Genomic DNA, 27792 nt, shown 5'->3' with positions numbered 1-27792 from the left:
CCAGACCCCCGCTGGACCACCAGGGGCTTTTGGCAAGTCTTGGGTATCCTGCTGACCCCCACAAGACTTGCCAAAAGTCCAGCAGGGGTCCAGGAGCGACCTCCTACACTCGGACCGTCAGCTGCCAGTATTCAAAATGGCACCGATAGCCTTTGCCCTTACTATGTCACAGGGGCTACCGGTGCCATTGGTCAGCCCCTGTCACGTGGTAGGAGAACAAGATGGCACCGGCCATCCAGTGCTTCTACCATGTGACAGGGTCCGGCCAATGGCACAGATACCCTGTCACATGGTAAGGGCAAAGGGCCATCAGCACCATTTTGATTAGTGGCAGCCGACGGCCCGGGAGCGGGAGATCACTCCAGGGACCCCCACTGGACCACCAGGTACCTGTAAAAAGGGTTTTTTTTGGGGGGGGGGGGGGGGAAAGCTAAGGGATTAGTTTTAAAGGGTCGGGGTGGGTTTAGGAGTTATTTTTGTGTGCCGTTTTCCCCGCCCTCCCCCAAAACGATAAGAGAACCCTCACTATCAATATCGTGGGGTTTTCCTATTGTTTTGGGGGAGCCCCCGATTTCTGACGATTTTGAAAATATCGTCTAATATTTTCAATCGTCCGAAGCCCGATTCACATCCCTATTAACCTCTTTAGCCTTTCCTCATAGGGGAATAGTTTCATCCCCTTTATCATTTTGTTCATCCTTCTCTGTACTTTTTCTAATTCTGCTATATCATTTTTGAAATGCGCTGCACAAAATATTCAAGGTGTGGTCGCACCATGGAGCATTCTATTTGCTTTCTTGACTGCTGCCACACACTGAGCAGAAGATTTCAACATATCATCCAAGATAACGCCTCAATCCTTTTCCCTGGGTGGTGACTTCCATTGTGGAACCTTTCCCTGTGTAGCTGTAATTTGTGTTGCTCCTTCCTACTTGTATTACTTTGCAGTTGTCTATATTAAATGTCATATGCCATTTGGATGCCCAGTCTAGTAAGGCCCTCTTGCAATTTTTCACAATCCTCTTGTGATTTAACAACTTTAAATAATTTTGTATCAGCAAACTTGGTCATCTCACTCATGGTTCCCAATTCTAGGTCATTTACAAATATGATAGAAAGCAGCGGTCCCAGTACATTGGGAAAGTTGACCATTTAACTCTACTCTGTGTTTTCTAACTTTTAACCCATTCTCAATCCACAATAGAACATTGCCTCCTATCCTGTGACTTTTTAATTTTCTCAATAGTTTCTCATAAGGCACTTAGTCAAACACTTTCTGAAAATTCAGATAAACTATACCAACTGGCTCACCTTTTTTCCCACATATTTATTCATGCCTTCAAAAAAAATGTAGCTGATTGGGGAGAGAGACTTCCCATGGCTAAATCAGTTTTGGGTTTGTTCTATTTAACTATTACCATCTATATGTTAAGTAATTTTGTTGTTTAGAATACTTTTAACCATTTTTCCCAGCATTGACATCAGGTTCACTGGTTTATAGTGTCTTGGATCATCCTAAAACTCTTTTTAAAAATGGAATTATATTGGCTGATTTTAATGATAGTTTACAGATTACTAATAGTAATTCTGCAATTTTATTTTTCACTTCTTTCAGTACTCTGTATGTTTGCCATCTGGTTCAGATGATTTGCAACTCTTTAGTTTGTCAATTTGTCCTATTACATCTTTCAGATTCACTAACATTTGTTTAATTTCCTGAGTTATCAATTACATCCTTCTTGGTAAAGACTGAAGGAAAAATTCACATAATCTCTGCTATGGCCCTGTCCTCACTTAATGCCCCTTTTAGCCCTCAATCATCTAATGGTCCAACTGATTCCCTCACAACCGTTTGCTTTGAAAGTACCTGAAAAAGTTTTTATTATGAGCTTTTTGCTTCCACAGCTAGCTTCTTTTCAAATGTTGTCTTTGCCTTCCTTATCAATGCTTTTAATCTAACTTGTCCCTGCTTATGCTGTTTCCTGTTTTCTTCCTGCGGATCCCTTTTCTGTTCTTTTGGCTAGAATAGCCTCTCTCACCTCACTTTTTAACCATGTCAGCAGTTGTTTAACCTTCCTTCCACCTTTTTTAATGCATGGAATACATCTGGTCTGGGCTTACAAGATGGTATTTTTAAACAATGTCCATGCCTGATGTAAACTCAAACGTAAATTTTCAAAACGTTCCACATGTAAATAGCATGTATTTATAAATATATTCTATTTTATAAACCTCAAATATACCTGAGTAAATAGGGTTTGTGTTACCATTCTGCTCACGGCTAGTGCCGCAAGCAGCCTCTCACCTCCGCTGCCAGTCTCCACTGCCATCTTTACGCAGCTTGGAGCAGTCATTATTCAGCTTTGCAGCCAGGCGGCTACTGATACTGTCTTCATGCAGCCGGAGGCCGCAGACATCCTTCTTGCCATGCGGTGGCAGGGAGCTGCCGCCGTGCTTCCATGCAGCCTGGAGCCACCGCCTTCCACCCATGCGGCCTGAAAGCCGCTAACATCAGCATCATCCTCCACGGCATGGTGCCGCCCCCAGCCTCTTTTCTGTGGCCTGGAAGCCACCACTGGTGCTGGGGGACCTGGTTTTGCGGCCTAGTGCCGCTCGTGCTCTACTTTGCGGCTTGATGCCGCTCTCTAGGGTCCTGCCCTAGGCACGAGGCTGCGCCCCTCTCTGGTTTTTAAAGTGTGGGAGTAGTCCTGTGGCCTCTCCTGATGACGTCATCCTGGGTGTTCTTCTTCAGTCCTATAAGTAGGGCCTTTCGTCAATTCTTCGTTGCCTTTGCATGGAGCCAGTCCACTCCTGGACTTCTCAGCTTCTCCTAGGCCAGGGGTGGGCAGTTCCGGTCCTCGAGGGCCACAAACCAGTCTGGTTTTCAGGATATCCCTAATGAATATGCATGAGAGATTTGCATGCACTCTGCCTCAGTTGTATGCAAATCTGTCATGCATATTCATTAGGATATCCTAAAACCTCGACAGGTTTGTGGCCCTTGAGGACTGGAATTGCCCACCCCTGTCCTAGGCACTCTGTTCTTTGTGGGAATTCCTTGTCTTCGTCCATGGTTCCATGTTCTGGTCTCTCGTCAGATCCTGTGTCTCCATCTCGTCGGTTCCTGATGTTGTTGCCGTGATGTTCCTGATGTTCCAGATGTCCCATTCTCCAGATGTTCTCATGTCCAGATGTTCGCTCTCTCGGCGCCTCCTTGCTGTTCTTGACTGAGTGTCCTGGATGTCCAAGGTCTAGATGTCCTGATGTTCTGTGTCCAGAGGTGGTCCTTTGCCTTCTTCAGTCAGCAGCGCTAGCTCTGGAAGACCTTTGTTTTTAATGCCTAGGTCAGAGTTTCCTGAATCTCGCTTCCTGAGTCTCACATCCTGTATCCTGAATCCTGTCCTGGACTTTGGAGTTCCTGGTGTCTGCTTCCATCCATGCCTAAGACTTTGCTGGAGTTCGCTTCGCCATCAGCATGGTCCGTGACCAGCCACGAGCGGCAATATAGGGCACGCGGCGATGCAGCACTCGCTCAGTACTTTCTCCATAATCCAGAACCTTGCTGAAACCTTCAAGCAACCGAATTCTCATCTGAGTTCCAAGTTTCAAGTACCCTCGTCTCGTCCAAGTTCCAAGTATCCTTGTCTTGTCTGTGCTCCAAGTTCCAGTACCATCACCTGTCTTTGACCTCTGTCTGTCCTGTTGCATCTGCCGTTCCCAAGTGGCAGGTCCAAAAGGGCTATAGAGTGGCCGGAGGGCTACCCCAGAGATCAACATTGCATTGTTGGGTCTCTTTGATGCGTTCAAGTTCGGCAGAGGTCAGGGCTCCTGGTGTTCAGCCTGTCTGCCCGTGCTTGGACACGTCCCGCCTGCCTTGGTACTTCCCCAGAGCCCCTTTGCGGTCACGCTGTGGTCCAAGGGCACACTAACCTCCCCGGAATTGGGACCGCTCCCCAGCACTCCCGTAAGAAGGGGTGGTCTAGGGTTTTTTGAGTCAGGGCCAACATTTACATGTGTAAGTTGCTATTTTCTAAGAGATTTATGCATGTAGATTTGACAATTTATTTGCCTATATTTACACTTGCTCACAATGAGGGCAGGGGTGAGGCCTATGCACCCACTTTTGCCCCTTCCCCCCTCCCTCCTGCCCCTACCCACGTACCAGCCATAATTAATCCCAGACACACCATTAGATTCAAAAGCATTTTCTTTATTGTTGGGTAACGTTTTGTCCGCAGCCCACAACACATGTAAACAAACATCAAACATAATACAATACCATCAATGTAACAATTCGATTATGCACTATCACTACAACTAAAGGGGGTAACTCCTGGTGACCAGCGCCCCAAAACTATTTAAGCAATTGAGCAGGACTGCCGCTGGCAAGCTGAGGAACACCCAGCCGTAGAAGCCAGGGTGTCGTAGAATATACTTGGCCATAGCCGCCAAGACGTCATCGGAGGACGTGCTTACCAAGACCTGACCGTAGAAGTCAGAGCCTTTAGTCGCATCATCCTAGATTCTGCCACCTTCCACGGTAGAAGCATCAGAGGTCGGGATCGTAACCTGTTGGGCCACCGACCCGATCAAAGCCTGCCTGCCTTAACACGCCGAGCTGCTGGCCCATCAAACCCTGCTCCCCCTGCCAACCTTGTACCTACTGGAGGGCAGCAGCACTAGAATGAATATGAGACACAAGGGTAGCCCGACTCTGGCCGAGTTTCGCCGTTTCAAACGGCTGCCTCAGGGGCTTACAACAATCTTCTTGAATTCATTAGTTATGTATGAACTAAGAATGTAGGGTGATCATATAGAGAGCTGTATGATCTCTTATACTGCTCCGTCTCAAAGTGTTCGCAAAAACGGATCTCCACTTGTAAAGACAAACCAAGTGGAGATCCGTTTTTGCAAACACTTTGAGACTGAGCAGTATAAGAGATCATACAGCTCTCTATATGATCACCCTACATTCTTAGTTCATACATAACTAATGAATTCAAGAAGATTGTTGTAAGCCCCTGAGGCAGCCATTTGAAACGGCGAAACTCGGCCAGAGTCGGGCTACCCTTGTGTCTCCACTTCAATAAAGGATTGATTTTAGACTACAGGCATCTATTCTTTATTTCATCCTGATGGCTATTATAGATCGCCTTCCTTTGTGCTTTCTGGGTCCTAGAATGAATATGGCAAGGCCTGGAGATAAAATCTAGGAGGGATCCTTGCTAAGGCGCTCGTCACCTGTTATTTTCTAAGAGACTAATGCATGCAGATTTGACAATTTATTTGCTATATTTACACCTGCTTCTTCCCGCGCTTGTCCCGGAACAGGAAGTGATATGCAGTGCAGTGCGCAGGAAGGAGAAAGAGCCGTGCCGCGTGGTAAAGTAGTGGCGGCAGAAGCATCAACCCCCGAACAGTAGCGTGGCCCGGAGCAATCGAAGCAGCCGGCAATCGGCAAAGGAGACAGCAGTATAAGCCTCCAGCGGCCGATGGGATTCTTCTTTCTTGGCCTGCAGGGGCTGAAGGAAGCTGCTGCAAATACTATTTGTGCTGGGGGAGGGGAGGAAGTGAGTGAGAGAGAAGACAGGCAGCCTGTAAGTGAAAGAATGTATGTGTGTGATTGAGAGCATTATTATTATTATTTAATTTTTATATACCGAAGTTTCATGAGAACATCACATCGGTTTACAATAGTTAAATATTCGTTTAAAAATATTTGCGTTTCCAAAATTAAAAGGAGAGAAGAAAATACAGAGTTTAATAAACTACTAAAACAAATAAAATAGTAAAATAAATAAACAAAATTTAAACAGTAAAGAGGTAGAACATTAAGAGCAGAGATAAAATAATTAATTAAGTGCTTATATTAAAGGTGAGTATAATCCTGAGGTTAAAGTTCTTGGAAGGCTTGATTGAATAGCCATGTTTTAATATCCTTTTTAAATATTTTAATGTCAGATTCCAACCTTAGTTCCTGGGGTAGAGAGTTCCACAGCTGGGGCCTGCAAAAGAAATAGCCCTCTCTCTGATGTTATTTAAATGAGCAATTTTTGGAGAAGGTATAGGTAGCATCCCTGTACCTGCTGATCTTGTGATTCTTGATGGGATATGAAAAATGTAGTGTAGAGGTTAACCATTCTATCTTTTTATTGTAGAGTGTTTTATGAATTAGCGATAGAACTTTATGCTGCACCCTATATTTAACAGGTAACCAATGGAGGTCTTTCAGTATTGGTGTAATGTGATCAGATCTTTTAGTTCCTGTTAGGAGTCTAGCTGCTGAGTTCTGTAATAGTTGTAGTGGTCTTGTCACATTCGCTGGTAGGCCTAAAAACAGTGAATTACAGTAATCTAATTTTGATAAAACCAGAGCTTGTAAAACTGTTCTAAAATCTTTTAGAAATAAGAGAGGCTTCAGTCTTAAGTACATTTAATTTAAAATTACCATCGTTAATGATTTTTTTAATGCAAGCTTTCAGTGTGAATTTGCATGTATTTGATTGAGAGCATGTGTGTAAGTGTGTGAGAGAACGTGTGTGTGATTGAGAGAAACTGGTCAGAGAGGTGATGTGTGTATATGCGAGAGACAATAAAAGTGACTGGTCAGGGAGATAACTGGAGTGTGTGTGAGTGAGATATTGGTCAGGGAGGTGACTGGTGTGTGTGTGTGAGAGAGAGAGAGAGAGAAAAAGCATGGAATTGAGAAGTCTGGGTATGTGAGAAAGCATGGGAGTAAGAAGCCTGTTGTGGGTGTGTGTGTGAAAGAAAGCATGGGACTGAGAAGCCTGTATATGTGAGAAACAGCATGGGAGTGGGAAGCCTGTGTGTGCATGCATGAGAGAGAGCCTGGTTAATAAGGTGACGGTGTGTGAGAGACTGGGGTGTGTGTATGTGAAAGAAAGTGATTAAGGGAATGAGAAGCCTGTGCATATGGAGAGAGTGAGCTTATTTCCGTATATGTAAGATAGAACACGGGAGTGGGAAGCCTGTGTGTGTATGGCATGAGAGAAACTGTTCAGGAAGGTGACTGGTATGTGTGTGTGTCAGACTGGTTGGGAGATTGGTGTGTGAGAGACAGAAACTGGTCATAGGGGTGTGACTGGTATGGTGTGTGTGTGAGAGACAGACTGGTCAAGGGCCCTAAGAAAGAGGACCATGAGTATAGAGCTTAGCCACTACTGCTGCTTCTGGTGTGTGCTAGAGCCTGCATGGAAGAGGAAAGGAGTAGGAGAGCTGCTGGAATGGGTAAGTAAAGGTGGCTTTTTAAGTTTATCTTTCTTGATTGACTGCCATTTTAATTATTTAGTATTATATGATGTGTCTGCTTTTTTGAAATATTTTATTGGTGTTTGGAGAATTTTTAATAGTTGGATGTTATTCTGTTAATAGCTGTTTTGAAACATTAATTCTGCTTATTAGTATAGTTTTACAATTATTTCTGTGTGGGGATCTATAGCTGCTTGCTAGTTCTGTTTTCCTAATAGGAGGTGTATTGGTGTTTAGGGCCTGATTTAATATTTGTAGTGTTGCCTTTTCATAGATAGGGTTGTTACTGGTTGAGTGCAGTCCGTAATACTGGTGTAACTTGTGTGCAGATTAGTTTGAGGAACAACAAAGGAATAAATGACCGAAGAGTCTTTTCCAAATACTTTAATGGGTGGAGACGTGTAAATCAATTGATAAATTTTGCCCGACTCAGGCCGAGTTTCGCTATACATTCACATGAGTGGAGACTATACACGCTGACCTGCAGTCAATACGTATGCGGCACCATTGGTTGAATGGAACCGTTAGAGTGTAGTCTGCTTCATTAAAGTTACGTTGGCACTGCGGATGATTTTGAATACACATTTCATATGTGATCCATTGCAATTCAATTCTCCAATTTCAAGAAGTCATTTTGAGCCCCTGAGGCAGCCACTAAAAGGTGGTGAAACTCGGCCTGAGTCGGGCGAATTTTATCAATTGGTTTACATGTCTCCACCCATTAAAGTATTTGGAAAAGACTATTCGGGCATCTATTCCTTTGTTGTTCTTCACGGCTTTTTCAGATTAGTTTTTGTGCATTACTGCAGATCCTGGGAGTATGTTAGGTCGGTTCTGTGTGTGTTACTGAAGTGAGATATTTTACTAGCATGTAAGCGTTTGTATCAGTCTTATTTGTTGTGTTTTCTCAAGAGGACATGCATTGGTGGTAAACTGCTGTCTTTTCATAAGTAGGGCTATTGAGCCTGGTAGTAGAAGGCGTTTGAGTTGCTGTTACTGAGATGACACCAGAACATCGTTTTTGTAGGGTGAGTTGTATGGGGAATGTCGTAATTCTGCTTTACATCCATTATTGTGGGTCGGGGGGGGGGGGGGTTCCAGTGGATGCAAACTGTACTTTTACATCTAGCCCCGTGACGATCATGGGTCAGTGTGTCATGCATGTGAGAACCATCTGTCAGGTGTGTCCCGACAGAAAAAAAAGGTTGAGAGCCACTGATTTTTACCACTGTAAGAGGGGGCACTTTTAACTTTGGGTGGGGTTTGGGGGGCAATTTTCCATACACAGTCAGAGGTCCAAACAGGAAAGTTGACATCACTGAAGATTTTCTGTCATTTGGAGAGATGAAAGGTAAAAGAAGAGTTGATTTGTACAATGTACTCTCTACCTAGCTTGGTGCACTCTCTACCTAGCTTCAGTCAGTCAAACTAGGTAGAGAGTACACTGTACAAATCAACTCTTTTACCTTTCATCGCTCCAAATGACAGAAAATCTTCAGTGATATCAAATTTGTTGTTTGTACCTCTGACTGTGTATGTAAAACTGCCCCCCCCCCCAAACCTACCCCACCCCGAGATAAGTGCCCCTTTTTACAGTGGTATAAATAGTAAAGTTATATACTGTCTCTCTTTCTGTCTCTTGCTTTCTCTATCTCCATTTGTGATAAAAACCTTTTTTGGTTGGTAACACTATTTACCGCACACATTAGGACATTAATGCTAGCGTTATGGCCCTAACGCAAAATGTTCATTTGAAAAGTTTAAGCCAGCCAGTCTGCTAATTGCATGATTCATCTATCTGCTGTTAAAGATTTACTACAAAATAGGGACATTGTTTAGGCTTAATTCACCCAAATTTGGAATTTAGAAAAATGTTTGGCAGAAAGATTGGGCAACTTCAATGGGGAAAAAAAAAACCTCCAACCAATCGCCTCCCAGGCTGAAAATCAAACCTTACTGCTAGGGGATGCGGATTTGTGAAAAAAAGGAATAACCGCTCTTTAGATGAACTTTTAGGCTGGCCGGTGCCTGGAATCATGTAATTCATTTCAATGTGCATGACCCTCGTTATCCCTTTTCAGGTGTATGGCAGCATTCCCCAGCCATCAGGAGCCTATGAAAGGGATGGAGGAAGCTAAATGAGCAGGCTTTGACTGCACTGGTACCAGGAAGGAGGGACGCAAAGCCTACGTCGGTTACGTTGTGTGATTTAAATGTTATGTAGTTGTACTCCATAAGAACCATTGGAAAAATAATAAAGGAAAAATTTTAAATCTGTATCTGAGACAGCACTTTTTATATCTTTATTTCTTTATTTGACGGTTTTTATATACCGTAGTTTGGATCAAGCCTTCACCACGGTTTACAGTGAAAACAACAGAATACATTGAACAGAGCAAATTAACTGATTACATTATAACGAGAAGCAAGGTAGGGGTTTTAACAACTGGATATAAACTGAAGTTCTAGATGTGTTTCTACCTAACGGGCCGATACAGTAAAGTCCATGGGACAGCGGACGAACGCCCGCTCTCCCGGCGCGTGCGATTCTGTATTTAAATTAGGTGATGCGGTAAAAACGGGGAAAAGGAGGCGCTAAGGACACTAGCGCGTCCCTAGCGCCTCCTTTTTGACAGGAGCGGCGGCTGTCAGCGGGATTGACAGCCGACGCTCAATTTTGCCGGCTTCTGTTCTCGAGCCCGCTGACAACCACGGGTTCAGAAACCGGACGCCGGCAAAATTGAGCATCTGGTTTTCGGCCCGACAGCCACGGGCCGAATTCAAATTTTTTTTTTTCCACACTCTTCGGGACCTCCGACTTAATATCGCCATGATATTAAGTCGGAGGGTGCACAGAAAAGCAGTTTTAGTGCTTTTCTGTGCACTTTCCCAGCGCCGGAAGAAATTTCTGAAAGTAAAATGTGCGGCTTGGCCGCACATTTTACTTTCTGTATCCCACGCGCATACCTAATAGGGCCATCAACATGCATTTGCATGTTGAGGGCGCTATTAGGTGCTGCGGGTTGGACGCGCGTTTTCCTCCCCTTACTGAATAAGGGGTAAGGGAAAACGCGCGTCTATAAGCAGGCTAACAATGCGCTCCGTCAGAGCACACTGTACTGTATCGGCCTGTCTGTTTGGGAGGGCAGAATGTAATTGTACTAGTAAATAGAAAGCAATACTGTATCATCTCCACTACATTGCTCAGTCCCTTATGCACATCAAGGAATATTCCTTGCACAAACAACAACTTCTCTCTCCTTTCCATAATTCTCATGCTTCACTCTCTTTTCCATGTCTCTTAGGACAGGGCTTTGCATTTCTAAACTGCACAGTACAGAGGAACCAGGGATAAAGTGATTGGTGGCTGCTATCTCCTCTTGGGGCTTGTGTGCATTACAGCTCGAATGGACATATTGGGGGAAGGCTGGCAACCGTGCCATCCACAGAAGGGCAGACATGTCTGGACACAGAGAAATGAAAATACACCTCTTGTTTCGTCTGTCATGCTTGTCACTATAATGGGGGGCATTTTCCGATAAACACAAAATTGGAAAAATAGTTCTGGATAATGGGCCCTAATTTTTTCTTCTATGGTCAAAGAACATAATTGATAGTTACTGGGTGAGCCAAATACATGTACAAACAGTAATTAAGTAGGTAGGAAATCAGATCACACCTGGCCTTTTTGCAGTGGCATTTCTTTATTGAAATCCTATATTGGTATCAGCTTTATAAAATGGTCAAGGGACCTTTAAATGCCTGTGTAACAGTAGCCTTGAGATCGCACATGGACTTCACAAGCAATGCCTATTATATGGTTTTTCTCATTGCCTGACTCATTCCAAAAATTCCCTCTAACATACATACCCCTCTCCAGATGAACCTCCTGACCTGAAAGAACTAACCCTTAGTACCACCTTTTGGCCAGCAGGAGTCACCACAGCAGTAACAGCAGTTTTACACTCCATCCTGAAGGCTTGATCACATCATCTCCACGGCATGCCAGAGCTTCACTAGCTCCTGGCATGAGAAACTACCTCTAACTTCCTGCACTGCAGCTAAGTCACAGGGATGGCTCTTGTTTAAAGAATTTGTATTTTGTTTTTCCACAGAGCACTTTGTCTCACAAACCAAGCCAATATGGCCAGCTTTACATCTCACAGGCCGCTAAGTACCTCTCTAGCCCCCCCCCCCCCCACCCCCCACCAGTATGACTCTCTTTCCCCGGTTCGATCCTCCCTCTCACCCCCATCCCCTCTCTCCCACTAAAAGGAGGAGATTGGCACCTGCTTCCCATGTCTGGCACCATCTCCTCCACTGGCCTCAACAGGAAGCCTGACAATGGAAATTTACCCAAGATTGCGGCTCCGCAGAAGCACCATTCTCCTCCTGCCAGTGGGAGGAAGTATGGATGAGAATTTGGGCAATGGTGCCCTACACATGCACGCCTAGTCACATGCCTACTTTCCCTAATGGAGAATCTGATTTTTCAAGCCCAGCAGAATTCATTAGCTAATGTTCTACTTATAATTAACTACTTCAAAATCACACCATGAGTTGTACATATAAACTAATTAAAAAAAACCCAACCCAACCCAGTACTAAGGATCAAATCAAACTGCTCTACTCTTAATATTAATACAAACCTCAATTACACTTCAACAGCCTGAGTGCTGCGTTGAAATACTATTATCATGAGTTTCTGCTTAAAATACACTTCAAATTTAAAATTTTTTCATGCAGATAAAAAGTCTATTCAATATTGTAGACACCTTTTCCAATGTTTTCAAAAACAACAATTGAAGACTTTTTGTATTTTAATCAAGGAGCGAGAAAAAAAACATTTTTCGACCGGTCACCTAACACTGAACAGTGTTTCGAGAGGTAATGGCAACCAATAGGGATGTGAATCATTTTTTGATGATTTAAAATATCATCCGATATTTTTTAAATCGTCATTAATCGTTAAAGAGTGTGATACAATAGAAATTCCACCGATTTATCGTGAAAAAATCGTTAATCGGGTTAGTGCACACTAACGGGAGTTAGGACACAACCTCAAAACCCACCCCAACCCTTTAAAACCGCTCCCTTAGCCTCCACCACCCTCCCGACCCCCCCCCCCCCCAAAACGTTTTAAAATTACCTGGTGGTCCAGCGGGGGTCCCGGGAGCGTTCTCTCTCGCTGTCAGCTGCCATTAATAAAAATGGCGCCGATGGCCCTTTGCCCTTACCATGTGACAGGGTAACCGTGCCATTGGCCGGCCCCTGTCACATGGTAGGAGCACTGGATGGCCCGCGCCATTTTTAAAGATGGCGCCAGCCGTCCACTGGATGGCCCGCGCCATTTTTAAAGATGGTGCCAGCCATCCAGTGCTCCTACCATGTGACAGGGGCCGGCCAATGGCACGGTTACCCTGTCACATGGTAAGGGCAAAGGGCCATCGGCGCCATTTTTATTAGTGGCAGCCGATGGCCCGAGAGCGGGAAATCGCTCCTGGGGCCCACTGGATCACCAGGTAATTTTAAAACGTTTTGGGGGGGGGGTCAGGAGGGTGGTGGAGGCTAAGGGAGCGGTTTTAAAGGGTCGGGGTGGGTTTTTTGTTTATCGGATCGGGCGCAGCCGATTAAAAAAAAAACAAAAAATGATCGGCCGGATGAAAAAAAATGCACGATTTGAATTGGAACCGGACCTGAACCGATTCCGGTTCCGATTCACATCTCTAGCAACCAACTCTTCTGCAACCCTTCCTTCTGCAACGGAAATAGCAAACAGTTTTCAATATGATTGATAACAATAAGAACCAATCAAAAATGGAGAAGCTATTGTGACATTCACCTTTACCCGATATCAAAGCACTCTATAATCTCATTTAAACCTTTAGGTGCTGCTGAATCCAATTTAAAAATCTACATCTGTTCTTTTAAAAGACAACCTTTTCAGTTGGTCACCTCCCCTGTCATTTGCGAGTACATAATCAATAGCAGAGCATTTAATTTGCTGAAATGGATGTTGTGCCATAATAAAATGAGACACCATCAGGGCCGTTTTACCTGTGTTCAAACAACTTTTATGTTCAGTTAATCTGATCTTCACCTTGAGGGTCGTACGGTCAATATATATCAGCCTGCAAGGACACATGATTAAACAAACAACAAAGAATGACAGTCTGTCTTGTATGTCCTTTTTATGGTAATGGTAGATGAAACTAATTGTAATTCCAAACCAGTCATAGATGAGGCACAAAATTCACAGTATCCACATATTTTATATCCCAGTCATTGTCACATGTCATAATGATGAATGTACAAGAACATCTCAAATGTCTTTCATGTAGAAAAGCAAACCACAGTCTTTCTTCCTAAACATGATGCACAGACAACACTTCCCAATCATGCTGAATAATACTAATTCAGTCTCTTGTACAATTAGTTTGAGGGAGCACACATATAAGTTGAGATTCATCATCTTTTTTGTCTGAACTCCAACAATGATCCTCTATCCACAAACCATGCTCTTAAATTAGCTTGTCTAATGACTTTTATACGATACCCACTTTCCAATAACCGATCTTTTAACTCCAAGGACTCTCTCTTGAATTCATTAATATCCAAACATATTCTCTTCAACCTGAAAAGTTGACCAACAGGCAAATCTTTTTTCAAGGCATTTGAGTGATGACTGATATTGCAGTAGATTGTTACAGTCACCAGACTTCTTGAATAAGGTAGTACTTACTACTTATATGACCATTTTCCAAAATGATAGAAAGAAAATTGTCTTTTGGTCTGCTACCATCGTGAAGGATAAACTGATATTCCTGGAGTTCATCCATAGATGAAATTCTGTGAGCTGTCTATTATCAGACATCCAAATGAAAAATATATAAATCAATGAATCACACCCCCAAAATTATATCTTTAAAACCATTTAGATGTACAAATATGTTCTGCCTCAAATTGGCCCACATATAAAATGGCCAAACTTGGAGTAACTGCGGAGGAAAAAGTGGGATATAAAATATGTGGATACTGTGAATTTTGTGCCTCATCTATGACTGGTTTGGAATTACAATTAGTTTCATCTACCATTACCATGAAAAGGACATACAGACTGTCATTCTTCGTTTGTTGTTTATTTAATCATGTGTCCTTGCAGGCTGATATATGTCGGCCGTATGACCCGCAAGGTGAAGATCAGATTAACTGAACATAAAAGTTGTTTGAACATGAGCAAAACGTCGGCCCTGATGGTGTCTCATTTTATTATGGTGCAACATACATTTGAGCAAATGAAATAGTTGTTATTGATCATGTCCCAAGAAATGACAGGGGAGGTGACCGACCAAAAAGGTTGCCTTTAAAAGAATAAATGTAGATTTTGAAATTGGATTCAGCAGTGCCTAAAGGTTTAAATGAGATTATAGAGTGACATCGGATAAATGTAAATTTGTCACAATAGCTCCTCCGTTTTTGATTGGTTCTTATTGTTGTCAATCATATTGAAAGTTGTTTGCCATTTCCATTCCAGAAGGAAGGGTCCCTTTCAAGATGGTGGTGAGTTCCCCCGATGCAGAGTCAATGTTCAGTATCTGGTGACCAGTTGAAACATTTTTTTCTCCTTAATATAAAAAAAAAAAAAAAAAAAAAAAAAATAGATGTCTTCATTTCTTGTTTTTGAAAGCAAAGAAAAAGGTTCTTACAATATTGAAATGACTATTTTTATCTGCATGAAAACATTTAAAGTGAGTATGTTAAGTAGAGACTCATGATGGTGGTGATTCTCCACAGCACCCAGGCTGTTGAGGTGTAATTGTTTGAGGTCTCTGTTAATATTAAGAGCAGTGCAGTTTGATTTGATCCTTAGTACTGGTTTGTGTTTTTTAATACTACTAATTAAAATAGACTTTGTCCTTCAGAACTGAAAAACACAGCTTTTAAATATTGGTACTGAATTCAATCAAACTATTTAAAAAGCACTTACCTGTTATCAAATGATGTCCTAGCCAGATGTTTCCCACCCCTCTCTCGGAGGCACACCTAAACAGTAGGGTTTTCAGAATTGCCATAATGAATATGCATGAAATAGATTTGCATGCTTTGGAGACCTAGGGTATGCAGATATATTTCATACATACTGATTATGGCAAACCTGAAAACCCAACTGGATGTGTGTGCCTCCAGGAGAAGGCTGGGAAACACTGTCCTAGCCAAATGTGATTACAGTGTGGTTTCATCTGCAGGCCCTGCACACAATTGTTCAAGGGACAAGGCTGCCTTTCTTTCTCTAGCTAGTTCATTGGGACCAGTACTGAGGCCTAGATGTTCTTGTCTACCTTTGTAAGTACTTTTCTGCTTACTTTCATTCAAGATCTTAGATTTTACTGAATTCTGGTTGCATATGTATGGCTCATGAGAGCTATCTGGGTATGATTATATTGATAATTTAGGGCCTAGGGTTAGCCAGCTCCAGTCCTCAAGAGCCACAAATATAGATTTGCATGCATTGCCTCCCTTGTATGCAAATTAATCTCATGCATATTCATTGTGGATCTCCTGAAAATCTGGCCTGTTTATGGCTCTCGAGGATTGGAGCTAGCCACCCCTGACTTAGGATTACAGGTTAAAATGATATAAGGTGTATTTATGTAAGCATATCTTTCTAGGAAATGCTTACCATTTTTTAAATTTATCTTTGCTTTACAGACTAATGCCAAAAAGGCCTGGACCCATGTCTTGAGTTGGAGAATGACTAGAGCACTCTGCCTCCTAAGTACAAAGCCCATGATCCTTAGGAGGGCAGGATACCCTCTGGTGGTAGCAGGAGGGCCAGGAATGGAACCTCTCGTCATAGGAGCAATATTGTCACAAAATGTTTGGTTAGGGGGTGAGTAGACTGTTTCCTGTTGCTCTAAGAGCATGGTTGTAGGCTTGTATCTGCAAGTTTGAATTCACAGATTGTCTCGTTGTGGAACATGCTCATGAGACGGCCTGGCTGCTTTGTCTATATTGTGCAGAGGAGACTGGCAAAGGTGCCTCATCCTTAAACTGTCTGATGAGCCACGCCTGCTGACTGAATTATTCTGTGGATTGAGTGGGTGTTTTATTCTAATGCTGTTGAGCACATACCAGTGGTCTTTGAACTATTACTAAGTTTTAACTTTTGTCTGCAGCATGGGATGGCCCTGGTTAGGATGTTTATGACTTTCATAACTGTTCTGATTTTTTGGTATCCACTTGGCAATCTTTTCCCTGTTTCTGCTTCTTTTTAAGACCATTCCCTTCTTCTGTCTGCCTTTTCTCCTTCTCTGTGGATGTTGTATGTAAGCTGGTCTTGGTAGTCTATTAGCCAAGATTAAGATTCTTGTAAAAACATATTGTTTTTTTCCTTTTACAGTTGCAAAACATGCTGCTCTTGCAACTTTAGGCGCAGATACAGCGATGGTGGGCAAAGAGCAGAGAACTACAGCTCCCACAGCACCATAAGGGGCAGAAAAGAAGACAGACTGAGCCACGCCTTCGTCATACTCAGTCTACAAGAAAGAGGCAAAGGTCTTAATTTTTATTATTTTGTAAATAAATCTTTTCTATTGCATATATATCAAGTATTGTCACGTTTGTATAACCCACTTTTTGTATATCAGAAGTGAGAAATGGCAACTTTTAAATGGAGGTGTGTATGTGATATAAGGGAGAGATAGGAGTGAAAAATGCGCGCAGTAGGTTGTATGATAGATTAGGTGCGAGATGAATAGTCTTTATGAATCAATCTTATTTGCTAATGTGGCTGAGTAGTCTGCTACTATTTTGCGCATTTTATGATAGCCTTAGACTTTTGGGAGTCCTTAGTTACATGGGTGTGTGCTCTGTGTTCAAGGAGATGCCAGCTGTGGATGTGGGGAAGGGTTGCATACATGTACAAAGGGAGTGGCGTGCAAGTAAGGAGTTATGCTGTATGTATGAGTACGTAGAAAACTGTGAATGCAAGGAAACATAGGGTTACATTAGGATAAGAGATGTGAAGGTTCTATAGGCAAACAAAAGACATTGCGGTAGGCCACAGTGACTTGGAAAAGGCATGAAAAGTGGCACTTTAAAAACAGCTTTTGCATAGGTAACTTTAGCTAATCTTTAAAAAAGTTTGAGCACAGATACCTAACAGAATAAAATAGAAGTATTAATTCCAGCTAGCTTTCCAATTATTCTACAAGCATAGAAAGTTTCAAAAAGAGTCAAAATTGCTCACCTGAGTGGTAAGAGAAGCTACAGGACTGCAGCAGCATTCCAGGCCCAACTTTACTCCAGCTTTGCGGAGAAAAAGGAAATATATTTGTATCTGAGGGCTCTTGAAGGCGAAGATGTGTACTTGAGCAAGTTGGTAATCACGGGCATGTCTGTAAACAGAATGGGAGGAGTTTAATGGAGCATTTGCCATCATTCTGTTTCCCCGTGTACTGCTAATTTTATTTTTAAAATCAGTCTGTGACAATGATTTTGCTTTATTGACATTTGCAAGAGACAATTGCCAAGACAATTTCAGTGAACTGAGCCTCTAGCTGTTGGTCATTTACAAATGGGAACTTATTTGTAGGGCGATTGAATGGATAGCACCAGGACATCATGTGCCCAGCTCCCGATTCACTCATGGGAGCGCTAGAGCTTCAGTAATTGCACCACTGCGCAGCCATTACTCATTCTGGGAAAGTGGCCATACAAATCTGGGGAAAAAAAAGTGCACAGGAAACTAAGGTTCCTAGCTGGATCTCTCATTAACATGGTAAGCCGATGTGCTGGGCATTGCTATTTTAATATGTTTGACAGCTTTTCCCACCTAGTCATTATGAATTTAAGAAAATTGGAGACGCTGCTGTGCTGGTCCTCATCAGCACCGTACGAGGGCATGGCCCAGACATGGAGGAGACCCTGCCCACTTTTCAAAGTGAATGTACACACATTCTTTGGCTTTTGAAATGTGCCTCGGGTACAAACTACCCGCCGCCGTTTGCACCGGCCTTTTCAGCAGATGCACAATATTTTCTATGGGTAAAATAGTATGGATTTAAAGATTGCAATTTATTCACACTTACTTTCCTCCTCCACCCTAAACATATCCCCAGGAAAGTCTCCTCTTACTGTGCAGACATTTAGCCACGTTCAGTGAGGGCAATTTTCAGATCGCCAATGAAAATGGCTTTAAAAATTGTGCTTACGAAGTAATACAGTAAGGGGGGGGGACTCAGGGCAGGAGATTCTTTTTAAAACAGGAAGTGTGATTGTAATGATAAAAAAGCTTCAATACATTAACAATATAAAACCACAGTAGGACAAAACTGAGGAATAACATTCAAAGAGCAGGCCAGATTTCTTTAAAAAAAAAAAAAGGAAAAAAAACAAACTACACAAGATAGGCAAGTTGCTATTTTGAGGATTTTGCTAGTACCTCCTATTTTAGGACCAGATGCATGAAAGGGTTTTTACCATTTTACATCTATGGGAAAAAATGCTTCGGCCACCTGGCCCTTAATTTGATGAGGGAAGAACAAAACCCATGGATGACATTTCCAACAGTCTGCGTGACTTGCTATGGGTGTTGCTTTGCTGTACGGGCGGGATATGGCCGAGACAAACCATGCAATGAGCAAACATCTGGATGCAGAGCACTTCTTTGGGTTCCACAGTAGGAGAGATAAGCGGAGGGGACAGAAACATCTAGCAGGTGCCACTGCACTGTCTGTGCCACATCTGGTCTAAGCTCTACCCTAAAGTTCAGGGCTAGGAGGAAAAAATAAAGAAATCAAAACCTCCGCCACTTCCAAGATTTAACACTGCTGCAGTAATGGAAATTCCAGCTTCCATTGCCATGCAATAACACACGGATCAGGTTTAAAAAGATGTGAAAAATATAAGGGAATTAAAATAGCGGTTGACCATGGCTGAAGCCTGTGATATCTTGCTCGATACCTCTCGGGTCCCCTCTGGCAGCATCTGAGGAAAACAGAATCCAACCTACAAGACTGCAATGGCAAATAACAATTATGCTGGTCAACAAAAACCAATTATGGAAGTGACTAGGGATGTGAATCGTTTAACGATTTAAATTATCGTCCGATATTTTTAATATCGTCATTAATCGTTAAGGAGTGCAATACAATAGAAATTCCCCCAATTTATCGTAAAAAAAAAAAATTGTTAATCAGGTTAGTGCGCACTAACAGAAAATGATACAATTTGACACTTTTCAGGTCGGTTAAGGTCAGTTAGGAATGAATATGTATTCCTGTTGGCTGCCCTCTTATTTATTGATGTTACCAAGGTTCCCACTGAGGTGATGGTTTAATATATGGGGGATGGGAAATGGAAACGGTTGGTAGCTTGACAAAGGGAAGGGAAAGGGGGAGATGAAGGGCCAAGCAGTCCCACTCCCTGGTCTCTGAAGGACAGATCTCTTCAGAAAATCAGAGCTGCTGAATGCAGGGGCTGTCTCCCCCTTCACATCCCTCTCCCCCCCCCCCCCCCCATTCACTGTGCTCAAGTTTGCAGTTCCTGTGTTAAACTAAACTTCTTTTTTTTCACTAGAGTAGAATAAAATAAAATGAAGTACTTTGTGTATTAACCTAAAGAAACTTTACATAACATGAAATTAAGTACTTCTCTATATTCTACTTTAGTGAAACAAAACATTTAATAAAGAAACTTGAAACCTGAACTTCAAAACATTAACATACTATAGAAAAACTAAACAAAAAACTTTATTAATTTATTATATTTACAGTGGTTAAATTTAAAGAGCAGGCTGAGGCTAGACTGGCTACTGGCGGCACTGTCACTGCTGCAGCCTGCTGGCACTTTTTTTCTCTTTCTGGCTAGTGCGTGCTATATCTGGTAGCAAAATGGCCACGGGGGACAGCACCAAGCATGAGCGGCTTAGTGTGCACCTCTAGCTAACGAACATTTCCTCAAATGTTACTTTTAAACCATTAAGTAACAATTTTTTGATAGTGCGCACTAACTCAAGTTAGTGCGCACTATTCAGAAAAACGATTTTTTTGCAAAAAAATCATGCCGATCAGATTTATTTCTCCCCCCAGCCGATCCAGATTGTTAAAACGATCGGGCACATGATTCACATCCCTAGAAGTGACCAAGATTCCTCTAGATCCTGCCATGAACGCTGGCAAAAGCCAAACACTTTTAAATAAAAAATATGAGTGAATAAAGCTTGAGCACATAAGGAGTTTTTTTCTTTTCACAGGTAAGTATGCTGACAAAAGTTTAAAAATGCTGCTCAGGCACCAGCTGAAAGTAATAAGAGCTGGAGCTATCACAGCATTTACTGGACAAATTTAGTGCTACAGTTATGTGCATATGCTTTTCGGTATTTGTGTTAAATGCATATATCTTGCAATCCATTAGCACAAGGTAAATTCCACCACACATTGCATTATTATCATCTGTTATTAAAAACAGCATATTATTCAATCCAGTAAACACTGTGAAATGATATTTATAGCTGACAGTGACCCTCAATTTTTGTCACTTGGGAAGCACACTAGCAATTTTACTTTCTTTTATAAACCTTGCTTGTGTTTGTGTAATTTTCCCTTTACTGGATGAGAAAAAGGGATTTTAAGTATCAGTATAGGGAAGAGATCTCAGGGTTGGGGAGAGGAGAAGATGAGAGGATCAGGAATGGTGTGAGGAGTTGGTGAGAAGACCACTGATAGAAGATGGGAAACACTAGAAATCAGGGGGGGGGAGGAAGGGAGAAAAGGCCAGGATCTGGGGAAAAAGGGAAAGGCATGGAGGATCCCAGGTTCCTGGATCTGAGAGACAGAATGCAAGATGAAAGGACAGAATGTGAATTGCAGTGAGGGGAGGGAGATGTTCCTACTGTGTTCTGGTTCTGCTCTCCCTTGCATCCTCTCTTTAACCTCCCAACCAATCCTGCATAGAGACAGACACACAGACACACATAATAGCAACCCCATCTGTCTCTCACACAAACACACTACCTCCTTCTCGTATTCCCCCCTCCCTCTCACACATACATGCCTCCCAGCTGATCCTCTCTCATCCTCCGGTGATCCCTCACAGTCCCTCCTAAACTCCGCAAAATGATCCCCTTTGCTCTGCTGCTCCAAGCCCCCCCCCCCCTCCCTCCCTGTTCCCTGCACATGGCCTGGCAGGGGAGGGGCTGGATTAGGAAGCAGAGGGCTGCTGAGATTCACCACAGAAGGAAAGCAGCTTCAGCCATCCTGCTGCTTCACAGATTTTTGCAGCCCTTGGCATAGGCCTAGTGTGCCTATTGAGAAATTCAGGCCTGTGCTTGAGTAGAACAAGCTCCACCCCTTTGCTTTCCTCTGAAGAGGCAGGGCCTATAGGCAGATGCTAGGTCAATCTCCACCGTGTGCCTATTAGTGCCACACTAGACTCAGCAGCGATGCAGGGAGGGAGGAAGAGGGAGAGCCGTGAGGTCGGGGGGGGGGGGGTGGGGGGGGAATACTTGAGAACTTTTGATTTCAGTCACCTTGACATTGTCATAATCGGTGGAGGAGAGGGAGTGTGCACACTTTATCCTCCCTCATACACACAAACTCCCTAACATATGTATTCATTCTCTCTCATACGTTGACTCATGCACACTCCTCTCTCACACACATAACATACTCCATCACCCACACAGGCTCTTTCATACTCACTGGCTCTCCCTCTGACCCACCCACACCCAAGTTCTCTCCCCACCCACAGACAGGCTTTTTCACACTCACTGTCTCTCCCCCCCCACACACACACACACACATTCACTGGCTCTCCCTCCCTCACATACATAGGCTCTTTCCCCTCCCCACCCCACATACAGGCTTCTTTCACACTTACACTCTCTCCCCCACTCAGGCTCTCACACATACAAGCCCCCCCCCCCCCCCACTCACATACTCACTGGCTCTCCCTCACATATACACACACCCACAGACTCACATACTCAGACTCTCTCTTTCCCTCATACACATAGCTCTCTCTCACTGACTCTCTCTCCCTCACATACATATACACAGGCTGCTCTCCCCTCACCCTACTCAGACTCTCTCAAAGTCTAGGGCTCCTCTGCTGCAGGGGGGGGTGGGGGGAGATGCTGAAGGCCCATATCCTTCTCTGCTCATACATTGGCCCAACAAGACTTGGATATCCTGCTGGCTCTCTTCTTACATGATGCATCTTTTTCTGCCAGCAGATTTTGAGTTCTGCCCTATCAATCTAGCACTAGCACCTGGAACTCAAACTAGAACCCAACCTATGAAAAGGCAGAAATGCATGTACCCTAGAACACTACAGTCTCATATTGGGAGTTGCAAATTGGAAAACAGAACAAGCTGGACTGCAACAAATTCCTATACAGAAAATACATGCTAGCAGTAGACCTCACTTCATTCACAAATGCAAAAAAAAAAAAAAGACAGACCCTCACCAAGAACAGAATAAGTGATCACAAAGTAAAAAAAAGAAAGATACAAAAACTGAACTGGAAACCCCAAGAAACCAGATTCCATATGCAACACTGGAGCAATAGAAACAAAAATATATTTGCACCTGTGCTGTGCAAAATGCAAAGATGGGAAATGTGCATCTCTAACGCTGATAGAGAAAATCAGACTTCCCACAAAAAAAATGAGCAGGAAAAACCTCTATATAATCGTGGGGGAGAGGAGAAATAGCAGCAAAATATGGGGTATCCTGCCCATCAGACCAGGGACAATCAGGAATAGCACCAAAACCTGTCCCTCATGCTGTACCTTCAGTAACTTGGACCCCCTGCTTGATATTGTCATTTTGTAATTTTTCTTTCATCTTAACCCCTTTGTTTTAATAATTCTAATTACTTTGGCAACACAAGTAAAATTGCCATACCAATAAAGTTATCTTAATCTGACCTCCGAGGATTGAAGCCCACCTCTCTCTATCCAAAACATCTTCAAAGGTGCTGGCACCTGTGATGCAATTCCTGAGCCTCAGGCAGTGTAGCCCTGAACTAAATGCTGCTTAGGAAACTAAGGCCAATACAAGTTGTAGAAAACTAGTTGTCCAAAGCCACAAGAAGCAATAAACCTGCACTTAAGCAAGTAATCAGCAACACGATTGTGGAACTTTGACGTTTCCTTGCACTATCGTGTTGTGGAAAAACTAGTTGTCCAAGATGATCCTTATTCATGCACCTTTGGAAAAATGTTAACTATATCTGCTTCTTTAAGTCATGGTTTTTGGTTTGTTTGTTTTGTTTTTTTTTGGGGGGGGGGGGGGAATTTGCTTTTTTTTTTTTTTTTTTTTTTACAAATGACAGTTGTTTTAGCAGCAATCTTTGCGCCTAGATGTTGTTCCAGTTTTGTTCATATGTTGCCATGTCCATTATAGCACTGAATGACCATAAAGCAAAAGTTTATGCAGGATACCCACCTTCTGAAAAAAATCACAAATATATTATTCGGTTGCATGAAAAATGGGCACTGAAAGTAAAGCCACTGAAACTTGTTATTGGTAAATAAAGCTAAACCATCTGTAACATTGCCTATGAACAGTAACACATACAGATGCTTTTTCTTTTTATAATTGCTGTTACCACAGGGAAGCACAAATGAGGTAAGATAACTGTAAGCATTTCTAACCAAGCTGTCATGCCATCTTAACATGTTAGGCAGTCCGTGTGTAAACCAGAAATTTGTTTGGTTTTAATTAGAACCATTGCTAGAATGTTCAAAGTTGCTTTTGCAAAATCCTGAAGCATTTCATTTTGTGGTACATGCTCCATTCGCTGCTCTGGGGTTCTCACGAGGCAGGGGGCTAGAGAGGAAAGCACTGATGCAGCTGAGCTCTGTACTGCTGCCCTCAGCCAGCAAAACCTTGCTTTGGATTTTAGATCGCCTTACTTGCCTTGCCAAACCAAAGTTTAAGGCAAGTTACAATCAAGTACAGTAGGCATTTCACCAGCCCCAAGGGTTCACAATCTAAATTTGTGCCTGGGGCATTGTAGGGTGAAGAGACTTGTCCAAGGTCAAAAGGAGTGTCCGTGTGAAGCTTTGAACCCTGGCTTCCCTCATTCTTCTCTATCTGGTCTTCACTAGACATTAAAAAAACCAAAAAAAAACCAAACCCTGCAGCTGTTTCTATAGAGCTCTCTTAAAGGGTTTAACATTTAAAGATGTATTTACATCACAAGATAATGTGTTCCCTGCTAATAACCGGATTATAAGGATCCAGAAACATTACAACGCCAGCTTGTTTTACCACTACACACTAAGGGGTGTAGTGTTATTAGTAATGAATCTTAAAACTTGCGTAAAGCTAATGGAGATTATTTTATTTTTACTAACATCAAACATTATTATGTTTGGTGACATATATAAATATATTCATTACTTACCATATTTTTCACAAGAGACTAAAATTGTGGCTTTGGCTATTATTGTTTCAGAATTTAACCTGTTCTTGATTTTTAAGATTAATACCTGAAGAATTATCTGCATCGAAACGTACCAAGACTGAAAAGCTCAATGCATGGAATGCTTTGCTCTCATATCATTTACAGAAAAAGTATTTTAGCAGACTCTAAATGTGTGATTGCATGAAGTATGCAAATTATCATGATGCCTTCCAGTGTTTAATATCCAAGTCAAACTGTAATTGCCACTATCAAGTACAGCCATCACAGTACCATCATACTCAGAAACCTCTGTAAAGGCTGCAGTCGGGTCCTGTGCAAAATGGCTTCTCGGGTTTACTGACCCTCCCCTATACTTTTGTTCCCAGGCTCTTTACAAACTGTACAGTGCAGCAGCAACCCACAGGCACTTGTACCAGCAGGCCTTCCCGGTGCCACAGTCCGATGCTGCCAAAGAACCAGAAAGGAAGAAAACCTAGGCCAGAGCACTTTTACTTTTCATGAAGATGCATGAATGATGCCAGACATTTTTAATTCCGCTATGTCATGTGCACACACGGCAAAGCATTGCTGTGACGTCGCAAGCAGAACAGCAAGAATGAAAAACAAAGCACTTGCTCAGACAGTACATCTACAGTCTCCATTTTGGTAGCACACTTATATTAAGCATGATTATTTCCTCTCCAAATCTGCAAGGTTCCAGAATTTTGCTACAAATACCTACTAGCACATTTACTGTCAGACTCATAATTCCTTTCTTTTGGCTAATTGATCTACCTACAAACTACTGCTGTCTTCCACTTTTAATATGAAGCATAATATGGAACTGCAGATAAGTTACCCGTAAGTCATCAACCTTGGAATTCTTGAGAAGGGCTGTTTGAAGGAGCTGCCATTTAAATACATGCATATATATATACACATACACACACACACATATCACACCCTAAAGACTCAAACTATGTTTTACCCATATTTGCCAAAATGAAGGCTTGCATTTTTAAGCATAGCACTAAAATCTAATGCATTACCTTGCTTTGTCAAACTTTAATACATATTCCTTCTATACTGAAAACGTTGTAAGCAGAAACCTGTGAAATTTATAACAAATGCACATTTACTTCTTACAAGTATTTCACTGTATTGTATAAATGTATTTAGTATACAGAATGTATTCTAAGGTGGTTTACTATTTTGATGCATTGTATTTCACAAAAAAAGTTATTTTTTAGTTGGTGATTTCCTACAACAAATGCTTGTTTAGAAGGTCTTGTGCATCATGGATTCATGCTGGAGGTATATGTTTTGAACCCATTTTCTTCAATGGAATTTTTTTTTCTGTAACATGCCCTAAAAAAATTAAATTATGTCACTATCAAATCTGTTACTCAATGTTGTGATCTACTGTTTGTGACTGCTAAAAGTGATATGACATGTATGAGCATCATGATCACAGTACAACACTACAACAAAAAAATTAGGTTTACTGCCTGCAAACAGAAGGAATAAAACGAAGATTTTGAGAATGAGGAAGGAGGCCAGGCTTGCTGTTGGTATAAAAGCTCCTTAGACTTCAACATTAATTTATTTAAAAATTGTATGCCGTGCCATTTTTTCGATCAAAAAGACCATCCAAAGAGGCGTACAAATATAAAACAGCAAAATGTAGCATAGCATAACATAATTAATCAATTCCCAATATACTAACAAAACAAAACAGTATCTCCTCTATCTTTATGCACCCCCCTCATCTCCACACAACGGGAGCTCCTGCCATAGGCCATCTTTACCATCTGCTAACAGAAATCCCAGCAAATGAACAAAAAGAAATGGCAATTGAACCAAAACAACAAACTAAACCAAAAATCTTTTCCTTGTACATCCCTAGTGTCTGACATGGTTGATCAACTATTCACACCTGCTAATACAGGACTGTAAAACTTTTTTTTTTCTTGTGAAATGTATAAAAAGTGACTATCCACAATGCAAAAAGTACCTTTAAAAACCAATAAAGGTTAAGTTAAAAAAAAAAAAAAAGTCTTATAAGAATATCATCAAAATTCACTACTTTTAGAATTCTAAAAGATATTAAAAAGATTAAAACGAGAACACTGTCAAGTCCCATTACAGGCCTATTAGATGGAATAGATGTAAATGTGCTCACAATGGACCAGCAGCGGGTATGCTAATATTTAACCCCCTGCAGCCCCTATTGATGCCGCTGCTCTGGCCAACGACTCCACATCTCCTACATCCCCCAGCATCAACTGCTACCCTCATCCCAGCAACTTATTTAATAACGATGTTAAGGCACCCACTGAGATGGGGCAACTTATTTAGCTTGAAAATATCACTTGGCTTCGCCCCATGGCATTTTTAAATGACAGGATATATGGAAATAAGTTACTTGCCCTCCTAATGCATATTTGTAAGTAAACTGTCATTCTCAATCACAATATCTTTTTATAAAGATACTGCTACAGCATCAAGTTCAAATTTATATCTATCTATATTTATAAGCATTTGATATGCCTTTTGCTAAAGGTGGGCCCAAGGCAGATTACATAACATAAGGTATTGAGTACATAAATAATATACATACAGATATAAGGATATCTGCAAGTAAATAGATAAGTGAGATACATTAGGTAGGAATAAGGAAATGGGTAAATTGGATATAAATTGCATTTATATGTATATATAGTTAAGACTTTAGTGGGTCAGGAAGACTTCCGGTGGGTGGGTGCTAGAGGATGAGTTCTTTGTTGTGAAGTCTAGGGGAAGGCCCAGCTGAACAGTCAAGCTTTGACTTTCTTTATCTGGCAGATGAGGTAACAAGTTTCCAGGCACAGCCTTAGATATAACTTGCTCTCTATTTTAGGAGCCGAGAAACTGAAAAAGCGCAAAGTCTCATGTATGTTAATCTAGCTGAAGCTCTGAAACACCTGTCTTACTGCCTGTACAGATCACCACTTCAGACATGGGTAAACATAAGTAAATTAGGGCAAAATTTGGATTATCTTTCTTTACAGAATGCCCTTCCTTCAAACTACTAATTGTGTCTTTAGGCATAGCCAAGTCAGATGACC

The 27792-nt window shown here is 42.0% G+C and overlaps 2 protein-coding genes across 4 annotated transcripts in view; one reads left to right on the top strand and one right to left on the bottom strand.

The window, feature by feature from the left end:
- The window catches only part of ATL1 (atlastin GTPase 1), a 137109-nt gene extending 110902 nt beyond the window's left edge, over nt 1–26207 (top strand). The window contains exon 13 of the mRNA XM_029598348.1: nt 25072–26207. Coding sequence (XP_029454208.1) covers nt 25072–25182 — 111 coding nt within the window. The 3' untranslated portion in view covers nt 25183–26207. The remainder of the gene's footprint in view (nt 1–25071) is intronic.
- SAV1 (salvador family WW domain containing protein 1) overlaps nt 1–27792 on the bottom strand; it is a 94979-nt gene that overhangs the window by 5531 nt on the left and 61656 nt on the right. The window contains exons 6-7 of one of the 3 annotated variants that reach the window (XR_003856271.1): nt 17519–17666; nt 5057–5595 (exon numbers count right to left, since the gene is read on the bottom strand). The gene's annotated coding sequence lies outside the window, so the exon portion shown is untranslated. Of the gene's footprint in view, nt 1–5056; nt 5596–17518; nt 17667–27792 lie in introns of those variants that run through there. The other 2 variants (XR_003856269.1, XR_003856268.1) reach the window with 2 other exon arrangements.

This window comes from Rhinatrema bivittatum, chromosome 4 (assembly GCF_901001135.1).
Source record: "Rhinatrema bivittatum chromosome 4, aRhiBiv1.1, whole genome shotgun sequence".
In the NCBI taxonomy this organism is placed as follows: Eukaryota; Metazoa; Chordata; class Amphibia; order Gymnophiona; family Rhinatrematidae; genus Rhinatrema; species Rhinatrema bivittatum.
The sequence above is the reverse complement of the archived record's forward strand: the minus strand, read 5'-3'. Positions and strand labels throughout refer to the sequence as shown.